Source organism: Convolutriloba macropyga, chromosome 9 (assembly GCF_964194025.1).
Source record: "Convolutriloba macropyga chromosome 9, txConMacr16.3, whole genome shotgun sequence".
NCBI classification, from domain to species: Eukaryota; Metazoa; Xenacoelomorpha; order Acoela; family Convolutidae; genus Convolutriloba; species Convolutriloba macropyga.
The window spans coordinates 60,556,373-60,578,575 of record NC_134476.1 but is presented as its reverse complement, the minus strand read 5'-3'; the positions used below and the strand labels follow the sequence as shown (position 1 = coordinate 60,578,575).

Here is a 22,203-nt window from a genome sequence, read left to right as displayed (position 1 = left end):
TGATGAGTCCACTGTTTAAAGTAATCATGCTTGAAGGGAAACCCAAACCGGGTTTTTAAAGTTCAAGCTGACCATGTAAAAGTTTTTTGACTCATTAGTAATTGTCTTATGAGTCCTATGTAATGACCAGATCTGAGACAACCCTAGATGAAAAAATCAAGCAAGGCTTACTGTTCTGATATAAAGAAACACCTGGAAATTCTTAAAGTTCCTTTTGTTCTAGCACTTATGAATGAATAACTTTCATGTCATTGCTATCAATAAAAAATTTTTAGTGTATCAATGTAGACATCAATATAAGGAGACCAATACATTGTTATTAGTTCATCAGAGGTCTATTTTGATCCATTTTTATTCCAGTTAACCCCTAGTTAAGTTGATTATTTCTTTTTTTTTTAATCAGTTGATTGAGATAGTCCTTTTTACCTGTACAGTCTATGAAAATCAAAATTAGCAATAGTTTGCTGTGACGTCATTCATGATAAATACGTGATTTATAAACTACAAACTACAACAATCATGAGTTTCATCGATAAACGTTTTATAGAAAACGCAATATTTAGATTTAGTTTATTCTCAACACAGGTGCTATTCAGAATATTTGGAAGTGTATTAGCACTGTAGAATTTTTTGCCTTGCACTTAGTCTTATTAAGCACTGTTTGCTACCAAGTAACTTAGAACATTAGCATCAAATTGATGACTCATCGTCAAAGAAAAAATATAACACAACTTCATTTTCCAGTTTGCTATCTGTTAGCTTTTTTTCATTTTTGTGATAAAAAATTTATTGAGAAATCCTATAGATAAGGCCTATTACCTATCTTAATACGCTGCTGTCTTATTTTTATACATTACTGTCGAAAAACAAATCTTAATACATGTAAAATTTATTACCTATCTTTATACGTTGCTTCCATAACTCTAATGTTAATACATGTTAAATCTATTACCTATCTTTATACATTGACGCGATAACTCAATGATGACCAAAATGATTTGAAACCAATATAGCATATCTTAAAACATGTGGTTCTTCACCCCCCCCCCCCCCCCCGGGGGGGGCACCTCGGTCCCTCTATATACTACTTATGCCAATGCACCAAAGAAGCAAAAATACGTCAATTTTTAGACATCTGGTGTTTAGGGTCCCAGCGCGGACCGCTGCCCATCGCCATGAATCTCATCTGCTGTGGGATCGAATCCGGAAACCGCGGGCCAGTTATCGCGGCAAAGCCGCCCACAGGCCCGCCAGGAGCAACTTAAAATACGAGTATTCCAAAACTTTTGAGCTTACGTGACCTCATTTTCGAATTCGGCTTGCTTGCCTATCGGCTTGCTTGACCGCCATTCTTTGGCTGATCGCCAAGAATGAAATTCCCACTGACCAAGCAGTTTGAAAGAAACTGTATTTTGGTATATGTAATAGCTGAAAAAAATGGTCTTTTGCAATTTTTACAATTATTCATTTTCTTGTAAATTCTTTCCAATTTCATTTTTGTAAATTATTACCAATTGCGGTTGTGTAAACTCTTCTTTTTTGTAACTTCTTTTCATTTCTTCGTCTTTTAAATTCTGTGCATTTCTTGTTGTTGTTGTAATTTCGTTGAATTCTGTTTCTTGTAAATTCTTTTAAATTTTTTTCTTTCAAATTCTTAAATATTCGTTTTTATCCCTTCGGGAAAATGAGATGTAATAATCTCTCATTCATATTTTTTTTCGGTTAAATGAACGAGATCAGTGTTGGAAAGTTTTTGTTTTTAGAAAAAAAAAAAACGTTCATGTAGCTTAGTTTTTCCTTATTGCTTGTTTTTTGGGAGCGCAAATTTTTTATCTGTTTAATGTCGGTCAATTAATTCCAACTAATGTAACTGTTCCGCTAACACGTTAAGATTAAAATGGTTACTGGCGTTCTCCTCAAATGAACTGGTGGAATTTAAAAAAGAACGCGGAAATTATTCACAAAAATGTTCATTTTATCTTACCGCTTTGTGAGCCAGGCAGTTTTTTGTGGCGTTTATGTCGACTACTTGTTTCTTCCGCTCAGACATAAAAGCGAACAGCACAGTTTCCGAAAATCGTGTCTGTCGGCTGAACAATAATGTAAAAGTAGTTTCAAACATCTGATGTCTTAAAAGAACTTTTAGCCACACTTGTTCATAATTACTCTTCCGTTTAGCCTTGGCTTGGTCAGTACTACAAAACAGTGAATCAAAACTAGAGAAAAGATAACATATCTGAATCGAAAATGGCGATTGGTTTGAATTACAAAGCTTTGAGGGTGACTCTGTTGATGTTGATCATAGGTACATTTGTTTCATATGATTTAAATTTCTGATTGTACATTTTGTACAGCATGGTGTTGTTTCAGTAAAATGCGTGACTGGGGTAAGTAAAAATTCTGACAATGATCTTCAGAAAAAGTTTGCAAAAAATACGCTTTGAATGAGAGATAGATTCATAGATGAAATGGTGACTGTGTTCTTTTCCCAAAAAAAAAGATTTTTTTCAGTGATAATTTTCTCTCTAGCTAAGAGTGTGAATTCAATGTTATATTTTTGTTTAAAAAAATTTGTTATTTATTGGGATACGTGATATTTTAACCCACTGAGCCAAAGGACCCAATGGTGGTATCAAGCAACCTCCCTTATATAGCGTTCACAATTGCAATCTAGAGTGTCCGAGTGTCTTTGATCATAGTTGCTCTTTTAAATTTTACATATTGATCTTATTACAATTCAAAGAATTTGAATTATGTTGTTTTTGTCTTTTTATGACTCAAAGAGGGGTATTGCTTTCCTTGAAAGGGAAATTTCCTTGAAGGGAAATGTGAAATAGGAAATAAAACGCGTGAAAAATTTTGGAGTGGTTTGTGCGCTGAACAAATGTAAAGAGTGGAGCCAAAAGAGATGTTTTTTGTTCATATTGCCGTTTTTGAGAAGGAGTGAGCAACTGAAGTGTTAAAAAATTTCTAATAGTGAAGTTTTTTGTTCACGTGTAGATTTGTAAGTTTTTCTTACTTTTTTGCTGTAAGTTTTTCCTACTTTTTTGCTGTAGAATTTTAAATATAATATTGTATTAACTTTGCCGATTTTCTTCAATTTTTGTCATTTCTGCTTTGTCTGTCATTGATTCCCACAAGGTTGTTATTTTATGTAATCTTTTTAAAGAAGCATATAATTAAAGTTTTCAAAAAATGTTTTTTTAGGGATTTTTAAAACACTAAATCTTTGAAAAAAAAATTTTCTTTGAAATTACATTTAATAGTCGTAGATCGATATTGCTAGGGAAATGTTAATCCTCGGGTCACTACATAATCCAATTCTTCGACTTTTTTGTAAAACAAGAAGTGGAGCAAAAAAGGCAGTGGTTTTGTGGCGTGGAATGTTTTTCTCCAAATTTAACGTAGAGTGAGAAAATATTGTTTGAAAATTTTTTCGATGTCTTGCCGGTGGTTATTTGTATTTCGACATTGTTTTTTGATGTTTTTTTTCGATTTTTTTATCTGATTGTTTTCGAATTGATTTTTTTAATTCATTCAAAGTCCGTTCTAGGTCAACTCTTTTTTTGTTCAGTCAAGTAGAAGTCTTTGATCCACGTCTGTGAGGAGAAGGCTATTCACGTCAGTGATAAGTCAAATTGTAGTAGTGATCTGGATCAGGTTGGAGTACTAGAGGAAGCAAAAAAACGAGTATATTCGAAATGTGATTTTTGTTAGAATTAATTTCAAATTTGAGTGAGAAATTGACGTTAGAATAAATTTAGGTTTTTGAAAGCAATTTTTTTCACGTGTGTCAAAGTGACTGCTTTTTCAGTGTTCTTTCTACTGAGTGCTGTTATTATGATATATGTTTTTTAATGGCGCATATATGCATTTGACTGAACTCCTCGGTGGGCTAATAATGCTTCTTTTTGCTTTGACAATGTTTCATAAAAACAATTAAAATCTGTTTTTTGGTCTTTTATTGAAATTATTTCTGTTGCCTTATCACCTAGTCTCATTAATGACAGTATATTTTAATGATTTTCTTAAAATTTGTTATTAGTTGTTGTACTTTTTGTTACCTTAGTATTTAATGTAATTAAGGACAGGTCTCATAGTTTGCTAAAAATGAATGATTTTAATCAATTCAATTGTTTGGGTTTTCTTTGAACTTGACCCTCATTTTTTTTCAAGAAACAATTTGTGAGATTTTACAAGTTTCTATTGCTCAATTTTTGCTCTCATTTCTTAGTTTTCAGAGTGATAAGTCTCATCGGTGTCCACGAATGACCAAATTATTTTGATTAATTGTTTCAGTTGAAAGTTGTTTTTTTTTGTAATTTATACTTCTCTCGTTTTCAAAAATTAACTGAATTTTTAAGTTACCTTAGCTTTTGTAGTACTTATTACTGTTTTATCACTTATTCTAATTAATGGCCCGTTTTATAGGTTGCTCGTGAGTAATTGAGGTATAGGCGAATCTTATTAGTCACTTGATTTCAAATTAATTTTTTTAAAGCTTTTGACGCCTGCTTTTCCTAAAAACAAAAGTTTGTTTTTTTCCTATTTTTTTTAGTTTTCTTGTGGTCTTTTTGACTGGTTCCAAAAGCAAACTAATTCTCATTGACCTTTTAGTGCGGTTTATTTTTAACCAATTGATTGTTGCAATTTTCGACGAACGTTTTCATTCACTAAGATACAATTTGTTTTCAAAGATTTTGTGAATTTGCAAATATTGCCTTCATTTGAAGTCTTTTTGTCCTCTTCTTAGCCATTGGAAATGCTAAAAAGTTCTCCGTGACCTTCAGGGAATTCTAATATGCCGTGGTTAAGGGTTTTGGTTTGTAGTTATTAGGTTCTCTTAGTTTGGCACTACTGGTTTTCAAATAATCTAATTTTTGCCAATTTTCTTTAGAATTAGTTTTTTCTGTTTTATATGCCATTGCTTCCCACAAGTTTGTTATTTTATGTACTCATTCTTAGGAAGCATAATGTCAATACTTTCAAAAAATGTTTGTTATTTTTAGGGATTCTAAAAACACTAAATCTATGAAAAATATATATTTTAACCGTTTTTGGATTTAGATTTCTTTGTCTTAGATTGATGTTGCTACAAAAATGTTGATTGTTGGGTCATTAGTTTATCCGAATTTTTCAAATTTTAATGTTTTTTATATCTGTTCACCCATTTTCATATTTGATGTCAAATTGAAGTGATGATTTTGCTGTCGACGAAACAGGAAATTTAGTACAAAAGAGTGGTTTTTTGGCGTGAAGCTTTTCCATTCTAATTCTTAAGTGAGAAAACGGCGTTTGAAAACAAAAATTTGCTTTCTCATGTGTGTTTTTTGTTCATATCCGGCAATTGGATTCCAATATTTACAATTTTTTTCGGTTTTTTATTGGATGATTTTTTAAACGGTTTTTCCGATCCAATCATAGTTCATTTTAGGTCTAGTTATTTGTGCAGTGAATAAAAATTCTTTTTTGTATGTTTTTTGGGAGTGATAGTTTCATTTCTAATGTACTACGGTCCGCTGAAGGATGAGCTGAGAGATTATAAAGTATAGTGTCGTTTATGTATATTGAAGTGAAATAATCTTTCTATGAATTCGAACTATAAAGTAGATATTTGGGGTGCATCACATTGGGTATTTTGGCCGGATGGACAGAAAGTAAGGTGATATTTTACCCATTTTGGTCTGATAGGCAGAAGAGAATGAGGAGGGTGATCTTCTGGATGGAACCAAGGCAAGACTGACGCAGTTGGTGAAAAAACTGGATGACCAAATTACAGGCTTTACAACTCTGAAGCAACTCAGAGAAGCATTTGTAAGTTTCACTCACAGTTATGAATTTTTAATACCCAATTTAGATAAAAGTGTGCGCAGAATAAGCTGAAAGGCGCTGAATCCTCTGAAATTTACAAATTCACCTCAAAATCCTTTAATAATAATACGCTCAAAGTTGCTCAAATTTTGTTAAAAATACGCTCGAATTTCAGTTTACATATTTCACTCTTAGTTTGTTCACATATAAATATTTAAATTTCTCTAATTGTTACTTAAATTTCTCAAAGCGCTGAAAGTCACTGAAAATTTAACGGATATTTGGAATATATATGCATTTCGGTGCTTTTCTTACAAAACGTTAAAATCAATTTAAATGGGATTTTCAGGAATCAATGGCGTAGTGAACTAAACCATCACCGGGCTTTAAGACTCAGGGGAAAAACCAGCTGAATTTTTCTTAAAAATTCAGCGCAATTCAGTGCATTATTATGTAATACTTAATTACTGCGCAGACATTGTCGAGAACTCAGCCCATTTCTTACATAATTTTCGGAAATTCTGTCTAATTTTAGACAAAATTCTACGCGGGTAAGAAAACTGAAGATTGCTTCAATGTTGTCAAGCTGTCAAACATTTATCAGCAAAAGTTTATCAAAGGTGGGAGTCAAAAATAATAACATATTTGTAAATTATTATCCTTTCTTTTGAATTTCAATAAAGTATAATATTGCACAAATGAAACACACAACAAAAAAGAGATTAAATTTGTCGCAAAGTAGCAAAGTTGGAATTAATTGGGAATAACTGAATGCTATATTATCTAAAAAGTCTCAGCTGTTCATTTGTGTCGCGTGATACTCCTTTTGAATTTAATGTTTATTTACTTCGATTTGGTTGGTTTTGGTCTACTAGGTAATTTTGATGCCCTAGTCTAAACTGGAATTATTGAAAGGCCGTCTTGGCCAATTTAAGGCATGAATAGACTGTCCGGCATAGATTTTTGGTAATCGAATCTGACGGGAACAACCGTCCTCTAAAACAAATTTGGCTAGAAAATGAAACGTGTCCAGGAATTTAACTGGACAATCAACAATGTCCTTGACTTTAGATAATCTGCCCGTAGAAATTATCCCGCCGCCGCCGCCACCACCGCCACCACTGTAGAACGCTGGAAATTTTCTGCGAGATACTGCGAGTAATTTAGATAATTTAGGTCAACTTAGAGAAGTTAATTAGGTGTTTGAAATAAGTGTTCCTTCTTAATGGGTTATTGTTTCGAAGGCACCAGAGAGGTGAATTGAGTGATATATCTCAAACCAACAAATTGCTCAAAAGCATATTAAGCTGTCGAAATATTTAGTTAATTTGGCAAAGTATATTTGTGCATCAGGCGAAATGAGATATGAAATGAGATGTGAGATATGAAGTGAGATGTGAGATATTCCAAATGAGATATGAAATGAGATGACATTTTAAGTGAACTAGAAACTTTGAACAGAATTGGAATTTCAATTTCAAGTAAAAAAAGTTGCAATTTCGATTTTGCAAAACAATGGGCGCCCCCAAACATGGTACCCCTCAACTCTTTAAGTTATATTCATCAGTGGACTCTGAAAATTTGTGGGGATGTTCCCCTAACGATTGTCCACATATAATAGGAATGCGCGGCCGGTTACACCTTTTCGATCTGAGTTAGTTACTTACAGTTTTTTTTTTATTTAGAAAAAACAAATGGCAATTTATCAGTTTTTCGAAAAAAACCAGCAAGCCAAACAAAACAGCGCCCCTCATGGTAAGTTTCTTTAAACAATATTTTCTACATAACTTTGCGGCATTGATCTTCCAATTCCCCTTTAAAGGCGGCGGCGTTTGAAACTACCCCAACTACCCGACACGGAGTTATTAGCACAGGAAGTGGTGTTGAAGGTTTTTGATATTTTAAGTTATAATTTGATAAATTTGGATGAAATAAAAGTGTGGACCAGTCGTACTAGTATGTAATTGTGCAGTAATGTATTGGGTCATCATGGGAAGGGTTTAGGAAGTTGTGGGAGAAAATTATTAGCATTTTTAAGTAAGAATAGGCAGTTTTCACTAAAAATAGTTAACATTGAAACGGAATTAGCTATTTACCTAAAAATTGAAATCCGATTGACCTGAAAATTGGGGGATAGACTTATTTGGGTACGAGGAACCGATTTGACCCCAGATCAACCCCCGCGTGCTGCGGAACACAAAATTCGAATTGCTCATGGAGTATTTGTGTGAGCCTTATGATTTCTGGAGGGTTATTGTAACTTTCAAGGGCTTTCTTTTGGTGCTATTTTTAAATTCCGGGTGCGACCGGAAGTTGGTACTGCTGGATGACCCGATAGCAGAGAACCAAAAAATACGAATTTCTGGCCCCCAAATGAGTTTGATATGGTGAACATATGATAACTCAAGACAGTTAGTGAAAACATATAACCACCCCGGTCGGTTTTTCCGAAGTCAGATTTTTCGCGTTTTAGCCGACACAACTCGTTAAAAATATTCAAATTGCAAACGACTCGCAACGGCTAATCCGTTGGTCAAGAAACTTGGCAGGCAGGTTTGTGGCACCCTATTTTTACTAGAAAATTTTTACTCAAAGACGTTTTGGCAACCAATTCCCGAGAAATTGCGTTCTGAAATTTGGGGTCATCCAGCAGGCCTACGAAAAGTGTGCGCAGTCATTGCTCGCGTTCTATTCGGAGTTAGGGGATAAAAATTTGTGAGTAGGTGCAAATATGGAAGTACTTTCCGTAACAAAAATATCTTCTTCAACTTGACCCCTCATTTTGAACGGGTGACCTTTGCATGACCCCTAGAGGTCCAATTGTGGGCTTTTTGGAACATTAGACTTTTCGACAGTTTTTAACTAGGGAATTGCATGAAATGTTGTGAATAACAATTGCCCTGAGCTTTGGGGATGAGTTCAGTTATTTATTCAACACATGATTTTTTACAGGGATGATTGCAGCTAGTTAATTTGATAGCGGAAATAGAGGAACAAAACTCTTCAGATTAACGTTCAATGTTTAATAAGCAAACACTGATTGACATTTCAAGTGCATATACGAGATAAAGTGGAGTGGATTTGTTTACAAAGAGTCCAAAGGTCGTTTACTTAGGAAGGAGAAAGTTGAACAATGGTTGGTAGCAGTTGAATGACAGATCATAATTTGATATTGCATTGTTTGCATAGCAAACAAAGCCCTCCAGCAGAATGTGACAGAATTCAAGTGTAAGTTGCAATGTTTACTTAAAAGATTAAGGTCTGTTTGCTTAAGATAAGAGCGTATTGGTTGAGTAGAAATTGAAGTGACACAGAGAAACTTTGGCAGACCTTAGAGAATTTTGGGAGAATTCAGAAGTTTGGACACAGGAGAGATTTTTGTACAAGCGAGAGAAAGTAGTTGGTTTAGTGGGACTAAACTTTAAGAGATAGTGGGAAAAACTGGAATATATTGAGAGTGATGCTGAACTCTGGATGTTTGTAATTGCAAGACCAGTGGGATATTGTGAGCGTTTTTGACTTAGCTCATTTGGGAAGTGAAACACGGATATTGTTATTATTATTTTAATTACTATTATAAATTGTCTTAGAGTTTGTCCCTTCTATTGATGTGCGGGTAATTGTCCTAGATTTGTTATCCATATAACTAGAACTTATATTACGAGCCGCATTGTGAGTTAACTTAATTCAAGGCAATCTATATTACAACAGCATACAAGAGTGGAAGAGGGGAAAGAGCAGAGTAACAAAGTAACGCTTGCTTCACACAAATTAGCGCTTGGTGAATAATACAAAAATTGGAAACTTTGTATTAGGTTTCGCGTGCCACAGCCGCCGTATGAAGAGTGATGGCAAGTAATGGCAGAGAAAGGATTTTAATCAACTCTAATGTGACGTAAGATATAGAAGAGATCAAATCGCAACAAGCTTTGCCTGGGAATTCTAAAGCCCCTCGATGGCAATGACTTGTATTGTTAAATGTTTTGTAGAAGCAGTAGTTTGTCCACTCAAAACATATTCCTTTCGGGCAGGCTTTATATCTGAGAACATAGTCAGCTTCTCACGTAGAAACAAAGACGTGTTAAGAACTTCTACAGTTTTTACTTGGAAGATGTATTGTTTTATCATGAATAGTTATCAAAGCGTTTTCATCAATGAAGAATTTGTTATGAAAAAGCTCCATTTATGATACAGTTTTAGTCACTGAATTTCCATTTATGAAAAAAGTTTTACATATATTTTTTTCTGTTTAATTCAATGAGATAAGCCCTCTTTAATTCAATGAGATAAGCCCTCCATAACATGAAAGCTCTTTGTTTGAATTGCTGTTATCCTGGGTATGTTGTTATCTTAAAAGCTTAGGATTAATATAGTTTAGTTCATTTATAAAATTGAGACACAGAAACATGAGATCGTATCTTGAAAATAACATATCTTGTTCTAATTGTCTGACATGCCTCTTAAGCTGAAATGAATTGATTATTGAAAAAAAAGTTTTCAAGTCGAAAATTGTCGGCTACATCAATTTCCGTGATTCTTTTTAATTTGAAAACGTTTGATATCATTATTAATACAATTTTGATGGTTTAGAATCTGCCAAGTCAGTCTTCTCTCCCAGCAAGAACCCTTTCTTTGCCAAAATGTATGCTGCCAAACGAGATCAACTAGAGATATTCAAGTACGTTCTACTCAGCAAACAATTCAAACGTCATTTTAAAAAATATTAACAGTCGCCTTCATTTCACTAAATATCGAAGTGAAACAATTGTGAAGAACGTTTGTTTAGTAGCAAGACGAACAAACTTGTCTAACGATAATGACGATGAACATTTAAGAAAACAGATTTAATCTTCTAAAGACGGAGTAAAAAGTTTCGATAGTTTCTATTGGTCTTAGATAGGAAATTAAATTAAATTTAGAGAACAATAGAAAATAAAAAAACCAACTATCATGAGTGTTGGAACTAAATTTTATAAGATTCATCACAAAAATAATTGTACAATATTCGTCTCATTTGAATTTTCCAAAATTGAAAATCTTTCAAAATTCTTGAAAGGTTTTGAATCTGGGCCAAATTTTTTTTCATTGATTACGGTTTTCTAACTTCTTTAAGAAACAATAATTTGCTTCTATTATGTTTTCTAGAATAGTTGAACCTTGATTTATCTTTTTTGCCTTGATAGATATCTTTCAAGATTTTTGCAAGATTTCAAGCAGCTCATCACCATGCGGTTGTTATTTCGATGTACTCTGGAAATAACGTTTCTTGTTTATTAACTGTAAACACCTGTAACTTTAAATTGGTTAACTTCACTCTTTTTCTTTTTTTTTCAAAATTGTTGTAGCAAAAATTTTTGCAATGTGCACATGACCGTAGGCAAAACGTATCAAAAAAATTCTGAACAAAAATTCCGAAGTAAAAATTGGCAGACTTGGAAAGTACAAATGACTTTTTCTTCTTCCACATTTCATTTCAAAGTATCGCTGAGATTGAAAACGTTACTTCAGTTTAAAGCTTACGTTTGGAACGTTTAGAACAGTACAGTTTAAAATCACATTTGTTGAATATTGTTAAAAAGCAAACATTGCAGAGAAAATGTAATTAATCGAAGCAAAATTCGGTAAATCTTTTAGGCAAATTGTGGTGACAGTAGAAGTGCGTAAAGTGGCGACTAATCCCCCCAAATCGCGTAAATCGCGTCGCTAGTTTTTGCACACAGATTTCCACCATTAATTTCTATTACATCAACAGCTGACATTAAAAGTGTAGAAAAAAGATTAATATATGGTTTCATTTTGTCCATATTTGATTTCAGTACAATCCCACTATGAAATCAACGAAATCATATATAACCTTGAAATATTTTCTGTAGAGTTTTGAATTTTTTTTTGCAAATTGAAAAATATGCAATTTCAGGCTTAAAAAACTTTTGTATGATTCTTGTATGCTTTGTAGGAAATTATACGAATAATGTAATTGGAATTTAACAAGAATCATGTATAACTGTGTAAGAATTCGAGGAAACTTTATCATGGGTGACCCGGAACCTCAAATTATCTTCTAGCCTGAATTTAAGCATAAACCTTTATCTCTTCATTTTCATGCAGCTCTAAACTATAAATTTTTATTAGAACTTTGGAATTTTTGAGTAACTTGATGAGACAAAAAAACAAATATTTCAAATTTATTAGGTTGGAACTTGCTAGCTGCTCTCTTCATTTCCCAAAATTTCTTAGTTCTTTTATTTTTTTCTCTCAAAAATGTCAAAGAATATATTAGTTAATTAAATTTAATGCTTAAGACAGTCAAGTCAACTTGCGACAAAAATTCTGATTATAAAATCAAAGTCAAATCAATAGTTTCAATTTCACGCTGAAAATGTCCTTTTTTGGTCAAATCGTCGTACTTGTTCTCGCAGACACAGCCACCTGGAATTTAAACATCTCCTCGCATCGGTTTTAAGTATGCCCTCTGATTGAGTGGGATCCATTTTTTTGAAATCTTAAGTTGCTTGTCCAGTAAATGATATTTTCTTATTTTTGAAACTGTAAACCATTCAATCATGCCACATCCTCCATTATGTTTTGTTTCAGTCTGTGTGGTGGTGCTATCATAAGTTCTTCAATGGTGATCACGGCTGCCTCTTGTTTGTGGAACTCAGAAGAGGGCGAATTCTACAAAGCAGAATATCTTTTTGCAACAACCGGTTATCTCAATTGAACACTATCATGATTATTATTGAGTTTTCGGATCTTTTCCATTTGTGCAACCCCCCAAGAATAGTGGCTGCATATTATTGTCAACCCCTGGACGCACGTGTCATAGTTGGCATGACGATTTCCTAATGGGGGCACAAACGGAAAAGATCAAAGTTTTTTCATTGACATATGACATCTCAAAAATATTCAACTCAATGAGACCTCTTTACCAGAAAGTTGAGTGGCTGAAAAGGGCAACTTTTTCAATACAATTGACACATCCAAACAGATATGTAAGACTATAATTGTAAACCTAAACATGAAAACAACCCGGAGAAGAAAGTTTATTTCCAACAGTATTTGTATAAATTAACAAAAAACAAAACAAAGAATATTCACGAACTTGGCGTCTTCTATTTTTTTATTCGTGCTATTGTCTATAGAATTGCTGCATATTGTTAACAACATCTCGTTAAAACCAGTAAACAGAGCACATTTAAGCTGCTCCTTAGTATTTTTCAGATAGAGTCCAAAAAAGTATTCAACAATTTTATTGTCAAATATTGAAGTTGTACGAAAGGGTGGAACTAAAATGTGGTCTAACGAATTTTTAGATTTTTTGTTTTCAAAAATTTTTCAGGTCTCAGTGATCCCAGAAAAAGCATCAAAAATCATACAATATCTACTAGTTGCATTCACACAAAAAAAAAAAAAAAAGCTGACTTTTTTTAAAAACATATTCATTGATTTTTTATTCATCTGTTGAAATATGTGGCATAGATACATGTTGAAACAAACAAAAACAATCAAAATACTTTTTTATGCACGAAGCATGACTAGTATAAACAAAAATGTTATATTAATCAAAGAATTCAAAAAAACGTTTAGATGAAAAGTCAATAAAGTTGAAACTATTATTTCCTAAAAAATTTTTGGTCCTCAAACGTTACGATGTTATTAAAAAATTTTATTATTTCAATTTTTATATGTTCAGTTTTCTGTCATTTTTGTCATTTTTTTCTTAGGAAATAAGAAATGTGAAAGCTTCCTTCAATTACAACAACAATACCTGTCTGAGTCAAGTTCTCAATACATTCAACATCTAGCTAGACAAAAAATCACCTAGCCAAAGTACAACAGTTTGCCAGTAAATTTCTATTTTCCTAATGGAAATTTTTTTAAGGTTCTTGTTAATTTTTTCCAGTCAGGCTCCTAAATTTGATCACAATATTACACTCACAATATTCAAAATTGTACATAATCCCTGAAATATTGCACTGCATTTCTGATCATTTTAATTTCTTTCAGCTTACAAAACAGTTTAAATTGTACAAACGGATGCATCTTTTCAAAAATATATTCCTCAAGTCTTCCTCTGAGAAAAATTCTCAAAACAATGCTGGTTTCCTTCGGTTTTTGAAAAAAAAAACAAATCAAGTAATTTATATAAATACGGAGGGGTTGGCCAATTTTCTCAGAAGAATATTTTGGAAAGATTTCGTTTTCAGAACGGAACAAATTAATACAAATTTTGCAAAAAAAACTCTCCATCGTGCAAACTAACTTATAGCGCAAAATTTAGTTTTCTGGTCAGGTGAACTTTTGTTTTGCAAAAGTTTGCAAAATAACTTGATTGTATCAACTGTCGGCACCTCCTAGATAATATAACTAATATAGGTTGGGCAAAATTTTCTCGCTGATTTTGTATTGAATAATTTTGATGAAATCTCTCAAAATTTGAGTTTTCTAAAAAGGTCATTTGAATTTGAATAATCTTAGTCACTTCAAACTTTCAAACAAGCATTACATTGTCTTTTTATTTTATTAATTTATATCATTTGATTCTTGTGCGCAGTAGAGGAGATTATAATTATTTATTCACTATTTAACAGAAATGTACATACGCATGACAAGTTTTTAAATAGCGACCCAAACGTCAATCAGACCCAATATTAACTTAAAAGCATATCTTTAGTAACAAATAATTACTATTTTGGTTTTTAAACATCAATTAGAGGGTGTGTATAGTTTTCAAGCTTCTAACAACTTCTTTGTCAATGTGTTTCCAAATTTTTGATAAATTTCATGCTTTCGTTCTATTTTTCTCAAAACAGCTGCCTGTTTTTGTAAATAGTGCTTCAAATTTGCGTTTAGAAGCGGAGTCAATTCTGGATCTTTTAGTTCATCCATGTTTTTCTCTTGTGGGAAATTTCTGAACTTCTCGGAAGCACTATCTCGCCACCAAAATTTGTCTCGAAAATACAATTTTTCATCCCAAGCCTCCACGTAAACTATAACGTATAGCCTGTTTAACATTTATTTTTTATCCATCTAATTGTAATCTACCACCAAATTTTGATTGAATGCTTTGCCAAACACTTTTTTTGCTTTTTTGTCAAAAAATCTTGTTCCAGTTCTTCGAAGAGCTGGCACTATTCCGTCGCTACAGATGCCTTGAACCTGTCACTTTTTGGTAACGTTTTTTTGCAAGTTGTTCTCCAAATTCTGATTTTATATTAAGTTGGTTTCAAAATTTGTATGAAAATGAAAATTCAAATCGTGGCAAAAAAGCAAAAAATCTGTAGAACTTATTTGATGATGAAATATATCATTCTCTATATCGTATCTAAATTGAGTTTGTGACAAAAACTATTAGGAGTAAAAATTTAGCGCTACCCGGCCGCCATGATCTCTTTTGAAAATTTTCCTCGAATTTAATGGATAACATAACGCTTGATGAATTGGCATTAGAAATGACGTTACCAAAAAAACAGCAATTAAAAAGGGTGCCAAAAGGAAAGGACGAAAACCAGGAGCGTCTTTTAGTAGAAAATATTTGTTCCTAACATCTTTAAAATAGAAATTTTTAGAGAGACAAGAAGAGTAGCTTAAAGTCATATTTATGACGAGGAAATAACCCAGTCAAGACAGGATGGCTATACTAAACAATTTTGGTTTTTCTCATCTACAATAATTCGTTCAAAGTTTTGGCAAGGTTAGGAGTATTATTATTAGTTGTAAAAAAGCAAAAAAATATGAAAGAATCAATAAAAATTAGTAATAGGTATCAGCGAGAATTGTTTAATCCAGAGAAACTATTGTAAACTTCGTTAGACATATAGTAGTTTTCGCCATGTAAGAACAGAATGTCATTTTATTAATTACAACCTAATTTTAAATTGAGGTCTGATGGGAAACCCCAATCTAATTTTCAGTCATCTATTCAACAAACAACAACGGCACCTCTCAATAATGGTATTTTTGGAGACTTTTAGGCCTGTAAGTTCGTTTTTGAACCACATCGAATAAGCATCTAGGGTCTAGTAAAAAACAAAAAATCAACAATAGCCAAAGAAACAGAAAATCAAAAAAAAATATAAAGAAAGCTTTGAGAAACCCAGAAAAGAAGATTGAGGGACTCTTATACTGTTGCCACAGATTTTCAGTTATCTGATGTTTTTGTTCTTCTTTCATTGATATGAAAATTATGTGTATATATTCAGATAAAACAGCGCTTTCATGTTTAGTTATATTGAAAGGAAAAAAGTGGTTGTGCTTATTTTTTTGGTTTAAAATTGCGGCTGTAATTATCTGGCAGAGGAATCCGGCAGACAAAATGTTATCCTACCATTTGGCGAGATCATACGTCATCATACATTATTCTGGTGGAAATCATGCATGTGGTAGAAATATATTATTTCAAAAGATTCTGGAAGAAAATTTGCAAAATTATTTGTTTCGCAAAATTCTATTGAAATCTGTGACGTTCTTGCACTATATATCATTTCGATTTATTAATTTATTAATATTATTTAAGCCTTAAAAAGCTCATAAAAATTATTTCATTAAGTATTTTGTTTCGTTCCTAAACGTATAGAAATTCGCAAAACAAAGAAATGACTTAGGAATAATTTAGGTATATAGATATTCAGTTTTGGTTCTTTCAGGTGACTACAACTTTTATTTTAATGAGGACAATCCACTCAGTAGAAGACATTACATTAAAAGCATCTTCTACCATTCCAAGTTCCTGGTTGACTCCAACTACGATTACAATATCGCAATTGTAGAACTAGAGAAGGAAATAGCAGATGATGACTACAGATCTGATATTCCTCTCTGCCAACAAAAGGATCTCACTTCTCGTCAGTTAAAGCAATTACAAAAAATACTGAGGTATTATAGTTTGGGAACTGGAGTCTTTCCCTCTGATTTTATAGCCCCCCATTATGGTATAATTACCATGATGGGGGGGAGGGTTTAGGTTATCCGACCACTAAGCGGGGGGGGGGGGGGCTATAATGGAAAAGACCCAACATTTCTATAAAAATTGAGGTACGAATCTGCGAGTCTGATTTTTCATCTCCAGCCAAATTTTTCTTTTTGCTTGTGTTTCTACCCCCACCCAAACTCGTTGCCCAGCAAAAACCAATGCAATTACATAGCCAATCGCTAAACATAAAACATAAATAAGAGTATTTAGTTCAATTAAGTTTGGATACATCCGTCACAAATTTTCATGATGACTGTTTTTGGATGAGCAGAGGAAACAATGACAAAATTTTGTTACTTCTCTCCACGTTATAGGCAACTCATTTCTACGCGTCATATTGTCCAAGGTTGCAGTATCTATTAACTATAGTGTCAATTAGTCGGTAATAAAAGAAAGCTTGTTGATAAATGGTTATATGGCAAAACTAATTGTGCATTAAGAAGACAAGCAGTTTTGCAGTTTTGCAATAGCTCAAATCACGGTTCGCAAGAATATTTTCGAAATTGGTATCAACTAGTATTAAAATTTGGGCAAAAAAATTTATCCATACTACATGTATTAAATTTTGGACATGGGTTATGATAGTCTGTCAATACTGATGACGGAATCCAGTTTCATTCATCACTTTCTTAGTATTCAAATTTTCAATAACCACAATATGCACAATTTTAATAAGTAAATTTCATCTTGAAAAAATATTTAAGTTATGCTAAATGAAAAAGGTAAAAAAATATTGAAAATGTTGTCCATCTAACACCAAATTCACTCGTAAACAGAATTTTGCAACGTTATGATAAGAAGGAGGCGCAAGCAGACAAGATTCCGCTTCGTATAGGAAAAGTTCCTATGTATAGTAAAAGCTCTCCATCGTTTCAGAGCTCCTATAGGTTAGCTTTTATTTACCTAAAATTTCAATATTCTAGTTTTTTCTTTCAAGTTATTTCTGTGAAAGATTTAAAAAAAACTAAGAAATTTTAAAAACTGCAGATTAGGAGCTGTTTTTTGGATGATTAATTTTGTTGGCCATATCGCCGTTTGTAGCCCTTTTACGGTTACCTTACATTTTAATTCACTATATGGAGTATAGAGAATCAGCTTGAGGGTTGTCGATAAAATGCACCCACTAGCTGGTAGGGAGAAATTAAAAATGTCACAACAAATATTCAAAGGAAAAGTTCGGTTTCTATTCTGATACAAATACCAAGAGTTTGAATTCGGTTTTCTTATGAACTTCTGAAATTTATTGGAAGGCATAGCGTTTGCCAAGAAAAAATTTTTTCGAAAAGTTTATGTTTCAGACATCAGAAAAGTGCTCATTAAAAACCACAATTTAGCAAAACTTTATTTTTTTAAATTTTTCTCACAACTTTTGTTCTGAAACATTTCTGCAGAAAAGATTTGCTGTCGCAAAATTTTTGAAATGATGTTCAATTGCCAATAACATTATAAACTCAAGGAGTTTGAATCTTTCCGCATTGAGAGAAACTGAGAGACGCTAAGCTAGGCAACCATGAGCACCTTTCCAAACATTTTTTGGCCTTACGCACATAACGAACGTCACTTTTGAAAACTGTTTTTTAAAGGTTATTTTTGCTGTGTCGAAGCTACTCAACTCAATTTAAAATTTTTTTATAATAATAGTTTAAAAATAAATTCAACAGATTAGAAATGAAAACATAAACCGGCAAATGTCGGAAGAATTGCTCTTGAACGACAGGCGAGGCAATTTAATTCATGGTCTTTAGTATAGATCACTTTTCTTTATGGGTTCAAACCTACCGGGACTCCACCGGGATTCGAACCACTGTCCTCCCTATCCATGGCAACCCACACTTACCACTGCGCTACGGATTTGCATAAACGATTTGCATAAAAGAGAGACACACACGTTTACAATAATTGCTATGAACTGCGTTCAAGAGCAATTAAAAACAACTGACATTTAATAAGTATTAACTATTTGCATTTCACTCAGATGTCTTTTTATCAACAACTGCACATCATACACAAAATCAATGACTTTTTTCAACTGAGATATGTTCATTCATCTATTGTTTAGCCCTTGACATTTTTCAAAATATCAAATACATGCAAAAACAATAGGCTTATGACATTGGAAACATTAACTCCAAAAATATTATAAACAATTTTTGTACTTTGTGTTACTTTCAAAGCATCTGTCCATATTCTTCCATTTTCATTATTATCTTTCAAAGCATTGGATGAGAAGTAAAACACATTGCAAACGTATGGTGAAATTATTGATAACACATGCGTTCACACAATAAAATTGATTAACGGAGTAAACTATTTGCTCCCGCAAAACTTGTTCAAACGTTTGTTCTCAATTGTTTTTTTTTCTTTGTTTTTAATTCGAATTCTGCGCTGAATGATTGCTATTATAATTCTTGTTCATTTATCATTATAAGATATGTTACAAATCTCGGTTGTCACTGGACAGAGTGTCAAGCTGAATTACACTTTTTCAACATCCCTGACATTTACTATCAATTTGTTGTCATATGTTAGTAGTTTTTTGAAGCGTAAATCTAGAGATTTTTGTCCACAGGACTATATTTAAAACCATGTAGGGACAGGAACGCAGGAAGACTGATTAGCCTCGCAAAAAACTAATCCAATTTATGAAACAATTGGCACAAGACCACAACATTTAAGAATCTCATTCAGTTCAGAAGTTGTTGGTTGTACTATGTTGTCATTTTAGTTGATTGAATGAAACTTGGGAGCAGAACTGTAATGCTCTTCTTCCCATAGGCACTACTCTTTTGCCGTTGTTTTCCTCCCTAAATTCTGAATTTTTATTTTTAAAAAACCATAATTTGTTTGATAAGTGGTTTTTCGGAACTGGAACAGAAGAAGACCATAATTGATAGCTACGTTATTAACATTAAAGAGAAACTGATATGCGTGTAAAATTGTTACAGGAAAATTAAGAGACCAATGAAAAAACTATTTCTCCACTTTTGATTTGGTTCAAAACAACGTTGAGCATCAAATTTATGTCGATTTATAGTCAAGCATAAAACTTTGGTCGCGCTAAAGTCCAGCAGCAAAATTTGGGCGATCTAAAGTCAATGACGATAAAGTCGAGCTAAAGCATTTTCATGGTAGATTTGGCTCGAGTATGGACTTTTTCTACCTTTTTTGATCGAACAGGGTCTTTTCATAAGTGAAGGCCTAAACGTGACAAGAACTTAAGTGGATACAGTTTTTACTACTTTTCTAACTATTTTTTTTACTATTTTCAGCCGAGAGATTTATGATGGTTGGAGTTGGTTACATAGATTCCAGTGCAACAATTCCTGATGGAATGAAGGTACCTGTAGCATCATCACCACTCTTTTCACCTTGTTATTTCTTATTTCAATCGTTGAGGAAATTTTAATTGAAAGATTTTCAGAACTAACAGAAACTATCGAACAGTTGAGTGTCTTAACTAACAGAAACCGGGTAACATCCCATCGGTTTGCCAAGTGTATATTTATCCAAGCACTTTCTGAGATAATCATAAATAAATATAAATAAAGTTATTTATGGACCGAAGGCCACATAGGGAGATCATTAATAACAATTGACAAAACAGGATCTATTCTGTTTCACCGAGTGAGCACAAATCTTTTATCACCCCCACGCGCACGTGCTATTTTCTTTCATAGTAACGTGCTATATAACAACAACATATAATTTGTAACTGGGGGTCATAAAAAACACTGGGGGGGGGGGGGTGGGGCGAAACAGAATAGATCCCAATATTCTAATCAACTCGGTTACCAGACACATGACCAAAATTGGCCAATAAATTAACTGCCCAATATCTCGGCTGTGCAAAAACTCAAACGTGCAATAGTTGTTTAACTATAAAATGATTCAACTGCCCAATTGCGTAGTGAATATTAATTGAGACGCTCTTTGCGGTATATTGGGTTAATAATGGGTTGAATAGAGCCCAAAAACCACCGAGTGAAATGAATAATAACGACTATCAAAAAGCGGGTCTTTTCTGTTTTTGCCCCCCCCCCCCAGTCCTATATAACCAGTCTGTTTGACCCCCCAAATATGTACTTTTTTTGTCCTTACAGGTCCTTCAATTTAGGCACAAGAACGTGCCCGCAACAGCACAAGATTGGATGGATTTTTTTACCGGTTATCAAAAAAAATTAGTGTCATAAAGCCAATCCTATTGAATATAAGCGCAAAAATAGTAAAATGACGCATTATTCTTTGTCTGTTTACATTATAAGCAAAATTCAATTACCGTATACGTCCTAATTTCAAAACTTCTCTGCATAATTAAATTGTAAATGCCGTTTGTGCGTAATTGTATGTAAAAAAATTAACTTAACTGTTCCACGACTCAACTGTCCAAAAACTCAAATCCCGAATAACTCAGATTTTGAGTAGCTCAACTGATTAAAAACAGCAGTTTGAAAGCCCAGCTGTGCAATAAACCAGATAAATAAACCGGTAACTCAACTCTCCAAATGTTCCATCTTCCCGACAACTCAAGTGTATAAAAAATAAATTCATTTGTCCCACAATTCAGATTTCTAATGACTCAAGGGTATTAACTTAACTGTCGCACAATCCAACTGTCTGAAAAATCAAATCGAATAGCTGAGACATCTAGTAGCTCGACTTATTCAAAAATCAACCGACCAATGCCTCAACTGTGCAATAACTCAAGTATTCAATACCTCAGCTGTCCAGAAACTAAAATACCCAGTAATAAAATGTATATCTACCGACTCAGCTCTCCAAATAACTCATCTAACCAATAGTCAACTGGCCAGCAACCCAAATGTCTGATAAATTAGCTGACCAATATCATAAAAGATCAAAAATTGAACTACCAAGTGACTTAATTAACCAAAAACTCAAGTACCTAACTAAAGCTCAACTCACCAAACCATCAGCTGTCCAATGACTCAGCTGTCCGGTAACTCAACTGTCTAATCAATCAAATTTCCAATATTACAATTTTGTAATTTTTCAGCTGATCAAAAAGTCAGCTGTGCAAGAACTCAGCTGTTCCTTAACTCAACTTTCTGATATATCAAATGTCAGCTATCACAGATAACAGGAACCTGCACTGTCCAATAAAACCCTTGTATAGACAATCAGCTCTCCAAAAATTCAACTGTTCAATTGTTCAATTGTCCAAAAAATGTAGTCGTTCAACAATTCCGCTGTCTCATAACACATACAATAAATAAACTATTCAAAAACCCAATGTCAGCTAACAAAGATGTCCAACATGTCCAGTCTCCAGTAAGTAAACTAGTCAGGAACTCAGCTGGCCACCAAATGCAGATGTCCAAAAAATCAACAATTACTCCGCTTTTCGATATCTAAACTGTCCGACAAATCAATTGTACATTAATTCAACTATAGCCAATAGT

At 33.2% G+C, this 22,203-nt stretch overlaps 1 protein-coding gene across 3 annotated transcripts in view; it reads left to right on the top strand.

Annotated features, from left to right (window-relative positions):
- The first annotated feature begins 2,242 nt into the window (after positions 1 to 2,242).
- LOC142345506 (coagulation factor IX-like) overlaps positions 2,243 to 22,203 on the top strand; it is a 132,494-nt gene continuing 112,533 nt past the window's right edge. For all 3 annotated transcript variants that reach the window (XR_012759333.1, XR_012759334.1, XM_075397578.1), the window contains exons 1-8: positions 2,243 to 2,305; positions 2,371 to 2,387; positions 5,692 to 5,814; positions 6,347 to 6,362; positions 10,402 to 10,489; positions 12,406 to 12,518; positions 16,458 to 16,655; positions 20,053 to 20,120. Coding sequence is in view for 1 of the 3 variants with exons in the window: in XM_075397578.1 (XP_075253693.1) it covers positions 2,248 to 2,305; positions 2,371 to 2,387; positions 5,692 to 5,814; positions 6,347 to 6,362; positions 10,402 to 10,489; positions 12,406 to 12,518; positions 16,458 to 16,655; positions 20,053 to 20,120 (681 nt within the window). In the remaining 2 variants the exon portion in view is untranslated. The remainder of the gene's footprint in view (positions 2,306 to 2,370; positions 2,388 to 5,691; positions 5,815 to 6,346; positions 6,363 to 10,401; positions 10,490 to 12,405; positions 12,519 to 16,457; positions 16,656 to 20,052; positions 20,121 to 22,203) is intronic.